The sequence below is a fragment of the Calypte anna genome, chromosome 1, assembly GCF_003957555.1.
Source record: "Calypte anna isolate BGI_N300 chromosome 1, bCalAnn1_v1.p, whole genome shotgun sequence".
Classification (NCBI taxonomy): Eukaryota; Metazoa; Chordata; class Aves; order Apodiformes; family Trochilidae; genus Calypte; species Calypte anna.
Genome location: NC_044244.1, coordinates 123,327,004 through 123,339,253, shown reverse-complemented (window position 1 = coordinate 123,339,253; position 12,250 = coordinate 123,327,004). Strand labels below are relative to the sequence as shown.

Here is a 12,250-nt window from a genome sequence, read left to right as displayed (position 1 = left end):
CTGAAGCTTCAGCTTTTGTTTCTTGCAGTCCAGACCCAAAGGAACTGGCTGTACCTGTGCAGTGTAGGACTGGTACCTCTAATTATAACTCACATATTTTCATATGTCATCTGTTCTTTACACAGGAATTAAGTGCTGTAGATCTGATATGTAGTTTGCATTCGTTAGCATGAAACCTGGAACTGAACCAGTTTTCTGACTTCATGTATTTTTCAGTATTATTTCCCTATTTCATAACCTTAAGTAGTGTTACGTGCATGGTTTTGTGTTTCCTTTTTAGCTGAGTGAGCCATTTATTCTGGAGACAAGAAGAGTAGCAGCTCTTATATGTTAAGCTCAATTCTTTTTTTACTTAAAAAGGGAAAAGCCCCAGAAGAACACAAAGGATTTAAATTTGCAGGGAACAGCTTATTCTCACTGTGTGTTATTCTGCACATTCCACGTAAAAGGACCTTATAAAGTGAATTAATATTGGCCAGTTTGGGGGTTTCTTGTGACTCCTTAAACGCAGTGCCCTTCCAACCCTTTCTCTTGTGAGTTCTGCAAGGATCACTGAGGTGCTTCAGAGTGAGGATGAAATCAGGGCTCACTGGGCAGCTCCTTTAGCAGTCATGGTGGGGAGTGCTGCTCCTGCCCTTCTCCTGTGGCAGAAATACAGCCAGGCAGAGCAGCCAGGTGGCATCTGACAGCATGGTGGGGGCTCCTTCCAAGCACAGCTGTGTTGCTGTCCAGCAGCACCCAGGCATCAGGGGACTTGGGTTCTGGCTGGTGGCTGCTACTGTTGTATTTCCCTCTGTGTCTGTAGCTGTGCCTGTAGCTGCCATGCTGGGAGGGGGGAGGTGACCTGCACATGCTGAATGTGAGGCTTGCATTTGTTATGGAGGGGGGGAATGAACATCCCAGAAGGCTTCCATCTCTAGGGCATGTGGTCTGAAATACATCCTTAGGAAATTCTCAGCTCCGTGTCCCTTGATGATAGGATGCCTTTTCTCAGATTCAGTTTTGCATTACCACATTCCGTGCATCAAAAATTGGCCTGAATTTTACCAGTGACATTTCTGTGTGCTAAATAATGTGTTGTGGGGGTTTTTTGTTGTTGTTGTTTTTTCCCAAAAGAAATGCCAGAGCCTGCTTAAAGCTGCTCTTGCTTGTTTTGAGGCAGGTTTAGGTTAGACACTAGGAAGAAATTCTTCACTGCAAGGGTGGTGAGACACTGGCACAGGTTGCCCAGGGAAGCTGTGGCTGCCCCCTCCCTGGCAGTGTTCAAGGCCAGGTTGGATGGGGCTTTGAGCAACCTGGTCTGGTGGGAGGTGTCCCTGCCCTGCAGGGGGTCTGGATCTAGATGGTCGCTAAGGTCCTTTCCAACCCAAACCATTCTGTGATTCTTAGGTTCAACAGTCTCGTTTTGCCCATGCAGGGGGGTTGGAACCAGATGATCTTTAAGGTCCCTTCTAACCCAAACTATTCTGTGATTCTGATTCCTGTCCTGGATCAGCACCTCTTACAAAACATTAAAGTCTCTGCTAGGTAACAAAACATTAATTTACTTTCTTACACCATCTAGAGAACACAGCTGACTTTGCTTTAACTGTAAGTTCAGTGTAATTACAATAAACCTGTATTATCTGACATATTCTATTCAGCACTAATGTATCAGCTGAATTTTCAAGAAAACAGGTAACATTGACAAGCTACCCTTCAGTAAACAATGAGTGTGATTAGAAAGCAAGCCATACAAGCATAACCCATGGTCCCACAAGAAAGGCAGCCACAGGATGACCATCATCATAGCATTAACTCAAAGGGAAGAGCAGATTTTTAGGAAAGCCTCTTCAAGTTAAAGATTAAGATTCAATGATCAAGTTGAAGACACTCAAGCCAACAATTACTTGCTTAATCAATGCAGAAATTCTAACCAGTCCTTAAGCTCCCACCCACCTCTTCCCAGTAAGAGTTGATCTGAGAAACCTTGGGTTGACACTAATATTATGAAAATTGCATTGAGTTGCTCACAGGTCTGTGTAAGGAATTGTCTGTGTTATCTGAAGATCTGTCTGTGTTATCCAGAACCCTCTCACAACATGTGGTTTAATTTTCAAATGAAGGGGCACAATTGCACCAATTTAACATCCACCTTAATAAATCTAATGCTTAATGTGTAAGCCTTCCAAAAATTTGCTAATTTATTGCTTTCTGTACAATTCAAATGGATGTAAATAACTAATCCTGGACACAGCCTATTCGCACATTTTTTTAATAAAGTGCTCAAGAACTGGTTAAGCACTGTAATAAAATTTCCCCTTTTTTTAAGCTGGCACTGAGTAGCTTCTTCTTTCCACTGCAGAAACAAGAATTACATATAAACACATAGCAATGGTGTAAAAATGGACATTTATTACAACTAAACCAATGCAACAGACAGAGGTCAAACAGTTTGTCACAATCACAACAAAGCTTAATCCAGCCAAGCACATACAAGTGACAGTGTAAACTTTAAAAACATGTTTAATACATACAAAATTGCTTCGGGTTCAACTTAAGGTAATTTTTCCCACTCCAATCTCAGACATAGGATCGTTCTGCTACCAGTTCGGCCTCACCTTTCCCTGCACGTTGTGCTCTGAGGATATGTGCACCACTGGTTTTGCATTCCCTAGGCTAAAAACACTCTAGTAATTAGGTATGTTTAAATCCCAGACAGGGCCTAAATCAACAAATCCTAACACTGTGAATTCACAGGCTCCACTCTGGTGCTGCCACAGAAGCCCATTTACCCCCCCCCTCAACACCCTGCCCCAGCTGGCCTTCCTGCTGCCACAAGCATTTATACTGGACTCTGGATCAGGGGACTTGCAAGGGGCAATGCTGAGCCTTTCCTGGTGGGTTTAACTGGACCTGCATGGCCTCAAGCCCACCTCCCAGCTCCCAAAAACGGCCATGAAAACACTTAATGCAGACAGTGCATCACTGCTCCCAGAGCTAATGCCAAAGCTCAGCTTTGAGAGGACATGGCACTGCTTCCTCAACTGAAGGAGCCACAGCCTTGACTCCTGAAGTGAGATTCCTGAAGAGGGAGGGAGGGGATGGGGACAGCACTGCTCTCTCAGGGACCATGCAGACACACAGCAGAACTTGGCTACTCCAAGGTGTGGCACTATCTCCTCAGAACTCAACAGTGTGCATGATCCCAATTTCCACAAGTGAAACAGGTTCAGTTTAGAACTACTGGAAGTCTGCTACAAGTGTCAAAACATTGCTCAGTATCACTTTATGCAACTTGCAGTGACTCTAGTACACAAATCTAATATTTCAGAAGCTCTCACTGCAAAATAGGTGGCTCAACTGTACATCACACAGGACTTCATAGGGCACGTGACACATGTAGGTCAAGAATTAAAATGACATTGACACATACCATGTTTTTTTTTAAAAGATACCTATACACCAATTAAAGCATAACTATAAAACATCAATAAATACAAATTAATTTGTTGAGAAAATAAAAAAAAATCCCTTTTGTAAAGCTCCTTCTTTCCTGTCTTAAACAGCATCCAATTTTCATTATGCACCTCTATACAGTCAGAAAGCCTACCTCCTTTCTTGTGTTTATATTCAGAGCAAACCAATATCAGATCTACAGTTTTCTTATTCAGAATTTTTTTTACTGCTTGCATTCCCTTTTTAGTACAGTAACTTAGTAACTTGCACAGTTTTGCTCAAGGTTGCTACACTTAAATACACCTTCATTTCCAGTGAATTTGATCAGTTTGCAGTTTTCTTGCAGGTATCACCTTAACAGTTTTTACCAGTTTGATATGCAGATCCTAACAGGATTCTTTGGTATAATGACAAATTCAGTAGTAAACAGGTATTTCCAATCTCTATGCATCAACTGAAATAAGCAGAATTATCACAAGTGGTGACTAAAATGTAGACAAACAAAGGTCTTTGGTTGCATAAACACAATTTCTACACTGCAACATTTCATATTTGGAGTTGTTCATGTAGTTTCTTCTCATATAGATATGCTATGTCATAATGATACACTTATTTCCTGAAGTCAAGTTTGCTTATAAAAAACAGTACACTTATTGAAGTCAAATGCAATCTTCCTATAAATGCAATGAAGGGAGACAGTGAGTCAATTTAAATCTAATTCGCTTTCATTTGTGATTCTTAAGACTTTAGCTTCTTGTTCTCTTTCAAAGGAGTATTTTTCTTGTAGGCCTGAATGAAGCAGCTTAGCAAAACAGTAATACTGACAAACAGCATCCTACACCATTAGCTAAACATTACAATGAAGGCAGTGAACATTTACAGTATGAAACACTGAGATGTCATCAGCTGAAGTGAAGATTTATGTCAATCCAATTTCTTCAAGTACACTACGTGGGGTCTCTGCTTCCTATGGAGGGAAAATGTGAGACAGTGGTAAATGGACCCTGTGCTTCTATTGAACAGTGCCATACATGAGTTAGTATGAAAGATGCTCAGTTAAAAAGGAAAAGCTGAAAGACATGAAAATATAGAAGTACTACAGTATTCAAGCATGGTATTAGTGGTATTAGCTGCACTTTTCAAAGAGCTGTTAATGAGATGGTCATGGTTCACAGGAACAGCTGGGAGATTTTGTTGCCCTTAAGTGCAGTAAAAATAAAGCAATGCAGATGTACCAACAGGGAACAAATCACAACCCAGTAACAGAAATATGATCTGGGGAGGGTTGGGGAAGGATCTTACAGGGGAGTCGGTGATTTCTGTGGTGAATTGTTTCTCAGATCTCAAAACTATTTTAGAGAAGAATGAATTGTCAAATGGAGGAATGAAATGACTGATACAACTCAGATACAGTATCCCTTAAGGTTTTAATAGAGAGCCCAGACATTTTACACTTCTATGCTTAGTTCATCCAATCAGGTCAAGGTACTTTGGGACACCTGGTGTCAGTAAATTGACCCCTCTGAAAGTAGACGAATTACCATACAAAACTCCAAAGGGTTATCATCAGTTTTGTGCTCATTATTCCTATAGCACATGAAAAGACTTATTAGTTTAATTATAAACATTATGCTGGCCTTTTCCATAATGATTATCAGTATTGTAGTAAATAAAAAGGGATACTGTGTCCTTGGTAACACAGACTGGTTTAGTATCCTGAGTATAAATAAACTTACTTTGGCATCCTAAAACAAGACATGTCATGAAGCAGGAAAAAAAGCAGATAATAGTTAAGGCAGCAAACAAGCTATTTTAACTGCTTTCTAAGTATATTTTTAAAAACTTGTCAGTAAAACACATAAGTAAAAGCTTTAAATATTGCAAGTAAAACCAGAACATTGTCTCTATCGACCTTGACAGAGTAGCACAAAGTGATCAAGTATACAATCCTCATTCAGTTCATGTACGAGGTGATTTAGCTCTATGGAACAAGCCAGGTTATTTTAAAGGCAACTTCACTGGAAAGGTAGTCAGTGCTTGGAACAGGCCAACTCTAAGCACTTCCAAGATGACTTCCGAAATCCAGCATCAAATAAGAAATTGCAAGAGAAAGGCAAGTTAAAATTGGAAGCTAAGATACAATTATTTTTTTTTCTCACTGATGCGCTATTTGAATAGTCTTGGAACTGCAGTGACGACCAGACTGGATGGCAGGATTAAAGATCTACAGGTGTATTTTAACACTAATTCCTCCAAAAGAAGACAAGAAGAAAAGGCACTATAAAAATGCATTTTTTAGAATGCATTTTAGCATTCCCAGATTACTTGGTTGCATTCATTTTAGTGGATACATATCTCCCCTATCCACCAATTAAAAGCATTTTACTAATAAATAAGCAAACTTCTTAAGCATTTCAGGGTCTGGAAAACATTTGTAGTAAACAACTTCTCCCAGTTTTGAACTGGTAAGATAGGAGTAGGCATATGCAGTTATTCAGTGGTGTAACAGAGTATCTCCTGGATTACCTGAAAAAAAGTTGCTCAATAGGGCTGATGAAATACAGTGCACTGCTGCTGCTATCTTTAGAGCAGCTCAGCATTACTGTCTCCACTTCAAAGTTGTAGGTAATTTTTACCAGGCATATACTTAACTAAAGATTCAGTGTCTTCAAGTAAGTCAAGGTCATTGGCTGACAATGAATTTAAGCAATGTATTTTGAGGAGATTGGTTATTTGACAACAGATATCTCACCAGTAAAACTTAGTAAGCTTTCAGTTTTTTAATACTAGAGCAGAGGAGTAACCTTGAAGCAGACATGCCTTCTGTGCACATCAACAACACTAATTCAAAAGGAACACCTACAGGCTAATGTGTTTTGATAGAGGAATAATCTAATCAATTCTGACTTTTAAGAAGCAAACAGGAGGAATTATATGTTTTGTTCACATTTGTTGTTTTAGGAAGTGTCAAAGATTTTATCCAATTGTTATGGAAAACATTCTGCAGCATTATACACTGCCTGCAGCTCAGAATCACCCAAGGCAAACAATGCAAATTTGAAATGTCAGAACACAGATGAGGAAAAAAGTCATTCACATGAGACAAAAGTGCATGCAATACTTTATTTCAAACATGCCAGGAAAGCTAATTCATTACCTAGTCATTTAGAAGCAAGCAGCTGTGTACAGATAACAAGAAAAACAGCATCTCATTACAGCTCAATGCACAGCATTTTAAGCCAACAGGCATGAAATAATGCGGGCAAAAGCAGCATTAACCAGACAAACACATTGTTAATGTCTTACAGAAAAAAGGTAAACTTGGAAATGAAAACCACTCCTACAATCATGTTTTCTAAGATTCCAGAATGCTGCAAGTCCAATCCAAATCTTTTGTCTAAGTCCCTAAATCTCACATTTTTATGTCAGTTTAACATTTGAAAGACAGTGAGTGCATTACCACATATAGTATGCGAAACTAGCTGGTTTTGGTTTATCTCAGTAATCACCTCCTTGATAATAACAAACGATTTTTAACACTATTATTGATTTTAGGTTTGAAACTATTCTCTTACTACTAGGCAGAGGATTCAATATGTGCCCTCTCATTCTGCCCACACTTTTTAATTGAAAGGCACTTATTCATCCTCCTCGTGGCAGTCCTCTGACATACAAGATATTCTGCACTTAAACCTGGAAATGCCAATTGAAGGAGACATGTTTCAAGCATGCTGTTATTCGACTTCAAAAAAATCTTTCTTTCGATGTTAATCATTTGTAAAGCAATGCTCTTGTTCTCTCCTTCAGCAGCACTGAACACTCACAAGAGTGCTTTGAACATTTAAATACAAATGCTGCAACTCCAGATTTACATAAGATGTCTTTCTCTTTGCCCTAATTGATTCTGCCTTCTTCCTCTTTATAAAGAAGTCACCCTATTGTGCCAGTGTCAGAAAAGGATATTGGTATGTCAATCTTTAATTAAGATGCAAGGTCTGAGTAGAATTGTGTGCAACATTATTTAATACTTGTGCGTAATACATATTTCTCATAACACTACTCCTAATACTCCAAATACTTCTCTAGGTAACTTCATTTACAGATTTTAAGTGTATGCTTAAGAATCACCACACCTTATTTGAAAGATAAACATAGGTCAAGTAATGTTACAGCATAGGTGTTGCAGTATATAGATGTTTAGTTCAGAAAAGTCTACAAAACTTTTAAGCATAAGACTTCAAGCTTACACACAATAAAAAAGTTAAACCATATGCCAACAAGCACAAGTTGTGTTGAAATGAGACATGTGAGGAGACAACACTGTAAAACAGAGGGGGGAGAGGAAAGCACAACAGCAGAGAATGGTTGTGGTATTCTATTAGTTTCAAGATGAGTGGATTCACCAAGCTGATGATATTGTTCTGCCATGAGTAAGTCACAGGTCTATCTCCTCTGAAATTCTGCATGCATGATGAATGAAGCCATTTAGTACACTGGGACATTAAAGTATTCATGACGTGGCTACAAAAGAAATGCACACATTCTTACACAAAATAGAAGGTGGACAGATATGCAAGAAACAAAAACATTAGCTCACTATTGTATCTCTGACATGAGAAGGACATTTGATACAGAAATACAATATTGTATTTTTGAGTACTCTTGACCTCCAGGGAGAAAGCAGGGGGTCATGGAGAACCAACATTTTACTCCCTGTATACTTGCATGCTGGGCCCAACAACAGACAGGGGAGAACTTCACATCATGATTACTGTCTTACATAAGCTGAGAATTTACTTCTCAGCCAAAAATTGTTTGAAGCTGAGATACTGTTCCAGAGATGGACCAATCTGTGTATCTTCTCCATTCTAGCTTCTTTGCTAGACATCGACTACTGGCTACTGGGAGACAGGGCAGCAGGCTCCGAGAGCTTTGGTATCACCTACCATATCTGCTTTGATAAACACACAATGGTAACAGGGCCTCTGGAACACAGCTGTGAGCAGTGAAATGCCAGGGTAGTGCAGCAGTGGTATTACTTCCAACAAAAATTATCTTTGTTTTAAAGAGACAGTGTCTGTTTTAAAAAACAGGAGGACGCCTCTCACAGCAAATGTTTTCCTTGTTTTTCAATTATGCCACTGAATTTAATAGTCTTTACATTATTAGCATGAAGATTAGTATGTATTTTGTTAGAAAATGAGTTAGAGAACAAGCAATAACCAACTTTTTGTATTAAAATCAGGGTCCTGACAACAGGTGAGTGAATTTTTAATGGAGTAATAGCAGTTTAAGAGTTTCAACTCCATGTACCCTCATTATACATCTAGGAGGAAAACAAAAACAGTAGCACAGACCAACTCTCTGCTTATCAGCTACCATCCTTCATGATTTACCAATTAAAATCTTCAATCTATTTTAGTATCCCACCCCTAAAATAATAGAAGTCTTGCAACACAACTGAGAAAGTTCCCATGACTTCTCAACCTAAAAACTTCCTCTGTGCCATCTCAAATTTATTCACATGTTCAAACTGACACACTTTCAAATTCCAATCTAAAATGAAAACAAAACAAAAAAAGACAACAAAAATATCTTAGAAACTTTACAGGACTTATATAGTTTTTCCGTATAAGTAATCTGACCATCACTGCATAGCAGTTAAAATTATCCTGAACAAGCTAACAACAAATCCAGTAGTTCTCAAACTAATAGCACAAATGGCTCAGTGGCAGCTGCAAATAAGCTGTATGAAGTCTGCTGTCATTTCTGATAGAGAAAATCTCAAAAGATTTCAAAAGAATCTGAAAAGAAGTATGCTCTCATTCGAGGGGGTATCAATTTTATGGTATCAATAGGAGGACCTAGAGAGAAGGATGATGTTTTGGATAGAGGATTCCAGGGGAGAACCAAAACGGGTCAGTGCACCCTCCATTTCCTGCCATACCCTGTAAAGCCCAGGAGGGCAGGTAAATCTCTTCCCTTCACTGGCTCAGTGGGTATCCCAGAGACAGGCTCCTGCCCTTCCAGGTCCCCACATGCTCTGCAGGATCCAAGTCCACTGGGTGCTGGGAAGAGCCCTGGATACTTTTCCCAAGTCAGCCCTGCCACAAAGGATTTTGTGACACTTAGATCACTGAGGACTGCAACAGGGTTTTGTATATATTGGTGTATTTTTTGTTATTATCCATGTGTATTATCCCCTGTTCTATTAAATTTGCTGTAGTTTTAAATTCCAATCTGGAAGTCTCTCTTGCTTATTCAGCTTTTGTCTTCCCCTGGGAGGCTGGAGGGGAACATTAGAGAGGAATTGCCTTCTCTGGGTTGTGATTTGCCTTGACCACTAAAAGCAGACAGTATGTAAAACAGAGAATTACTAGTATGAATTTTAATTATAAGACCTCTCTTACTGCTTAAGTCAAATGTCAGCCTACATTAAAAACAAAATGCAGAGGCATATTCCTAACTGGAAAAGGAATTGCATTATGGTAAGTAGACAGTACTAGCCCCAAGGAGCAGGAGCTTTGACTAAAAAAAAAGTATTAACAGAACTGCTGGAGCCTCCGCAGACAAAAAAAAAATCCCAGAGAGGTACTCACAGAAAGCTTCTCCTTTACTTACACTGCTGACATGATACAGAGACAACTGAGAAATGGACATAAGAGAAATACCCATCTAAAACGCCTGATTTTTAGTGTTGTATTTTCAGTTTTTAGCTGAAACACATATGAAACACACACGTGACTGATTCTTCTTGAGGAAATTAAAAAAAAAAAAAAAAGCAAAACTCTCATGTCTTCCAGTGTTTCACCCTTGGAAACCTGGAGGTTTGCTGTCCTCACTGCAATGCTTCTCAGATCTTGGTAGATTTCTCCTTCATTTTACAACAGCTCTCTGGGCAGAAAGAACAAAGAAAGCAGCACATTTTCTATCAGTCTTACAAGGCTGATGACCACTCACTGCTTCTACATTCAAAGATCAGCCCAGGCTGCACACATTATTGAGCACACTCTTTGGCCCAGAAGCTCTGACCATGTTTCCTTTCTATGCAACTGGTATGAACAAGTAAGAACAGGGAAATGTTCATTTCATGTTCATACCCCCTTGCTACCTTTCAGTACTTTCCCAAGTTCTACTCTCCCACACCCCTTGGGTATTACACACCCTGTTCATATTTTCAATGGTTTACAAGTTGAGCAATTATCTGTCTTTGATGTGAAAATCCTCCTGCATAAAATTAGATGATTAACTCATATTAGTAGTAGGGGATTAGTGTCTCATCTTGACAAACCTATTATCTACTGATAAAACAATATACATTGTCAGACAAGAATAGGAGGAAAGTGGTTATTTTGCTTCTGGCAGCTTATTAGCTTACAAGAACGTGTAAACACCATCTGCAACTAGACTGGCAATAAACTGACATTGCAGAGGTGAATCTAACAGTAACTGAGACATGGAGAGATAACATAACATGGGAGGTGGAAACACTGCAGTTTCAGCGACACCTCTGTACCCCACTGAGGACATCCAAGACTATCACACACAGAGGGTCTGGCACTGTGGGAAGCCTGACAATGGAAAAGAAAGGAAAATAAAGTTTTGACAAATTATTTGCCATCAGAGAACTACAGGTTTTGACAAACTCCAACTATGATTTGTAAATTTTTTTACCAAGATATCTGTAATACTGTCTCCAGAGTAACTGGCCTGCTGGGCCAAATACCACTTCTGGTATTTCTTTTCAGACAGTTTGGGGGAAAGGACTGATGTCCACTTCTAACAGTTGGTATTTAGACAACTTTGCCTTCTTTCTGGGGGACTCTGAAGATCTCTGAGAACATGTGAGCCTGTGAAGGATGCCCTTAAGATAGGTAGCTGTTTGCATCTAGTGAGCTTACAAATAAGCTGATCTAGCAGCTAGGGAAGAGGCAATGGTATCCTTATATAATACAATGGCTAACTAATCAAATACTATCTCAGAAAAAATCATCACATACTTAAAAATTTGACTTTTTACACATAGGTGTCAGATCCTAGTTTTGCCAAAGCAGTAATAGTTCTTCAACAGAAACTGCACGTTGCAACTCCAGAGAGTTCCTTGAATCGATCTTTTTTCAAACTGACATCTGTGTTTACAACTCAAAAAGCTAAGAATACTCTCTGAATTTTTCAGCCAGTCATTAGAGATTTTAAATTATAAAAATAGTAGAGTTTAGCTAGCTCAGCCCAACTGACATTTGTTCTTAGACAATTTTGTCATGACCCAAACTAATTAAAAATCATAATCAAAACCAAAATTAGACAGGACTGCATTTAATCCAGTCTCCCAAACAGCATACCTCTAGCATTCCTGAGAAGTTTTTTATCTGTTAAGAGCATCCAGTGATGGAAGGTTTGATGGAGGGTTTTTAATGCCCCACAGGCAATCTACTTAAATGCTTCGTTATCATCAGCACTGAAAAATATACCTAACATCTACCTGGAAATTATTTTCTTTCTGCAATTTAAGCTATTTAATGCCTGCAGTGGACAAAAAAAAGTCTTATTTCTCCAGCATGAGAAAGACAAGAAATTATTTATTAGTACACCAAGCTCACCGAAGTTCAGTGTTTTGCAGTGCTGCCATTTTACTGACAGCACACAGCAGTAACACAGATTTCATTCACATTCAATACATCTTTTTAGGGAAAGTTTGCTTAGGCTTTTAACTTTAGCTCAGGAACAATTCTACAGACCCAGTCTATAAGGAAAGACAGAAGGAAAGAGGGTTTCTCTTTAGAAACATGAAATTCTTACAGTATGAGGACAT

General features: G+C 39.0%; 1 protein-coding gene across 6 annotated transcripts in view; it reads right to left on the bottom strand.

Moving 5' to 3' along the window:
- Nucleotides 1–2,372: 2,372 nt before the first annotated feature.
- Nucleotides 2,373–12,250, bottom strand: part of AP1S2 (adaptor related protein complex 1 subunit sigma 2) — a 33,731-nt gene continuing 23,853 nt past the window's right edge. For 2 of the 6 annotated variants that reach the window (XM_030465559.1, XM_030465537.1), the window contains exons 5-6: nucleotides 5,175–5,183; nucleotides 2,373–4,405 (exon numbers count right to left, since the gene is read on the bottom strand). In XM_030465559.1, the coding sequence (XP_030321419.1) occupies nucleotides 4,358–4,405; nucleotides 5,175–5,183 (57 nt within the window). In that variant the 3' untranslated portion in view covers nucleotides 2,373–4,357. Of the gene's footprint in view, nucleotides 4,406–5,174; nucleotides 5,184–6,549; nucleotides 7,960–12,250 lie in introns of those variants that run through there. The other 4 variants (XR_003988584.1, XM_030465543.1, XM_030465555.1 and 1 more) reach the window with 3 other exon arrangements.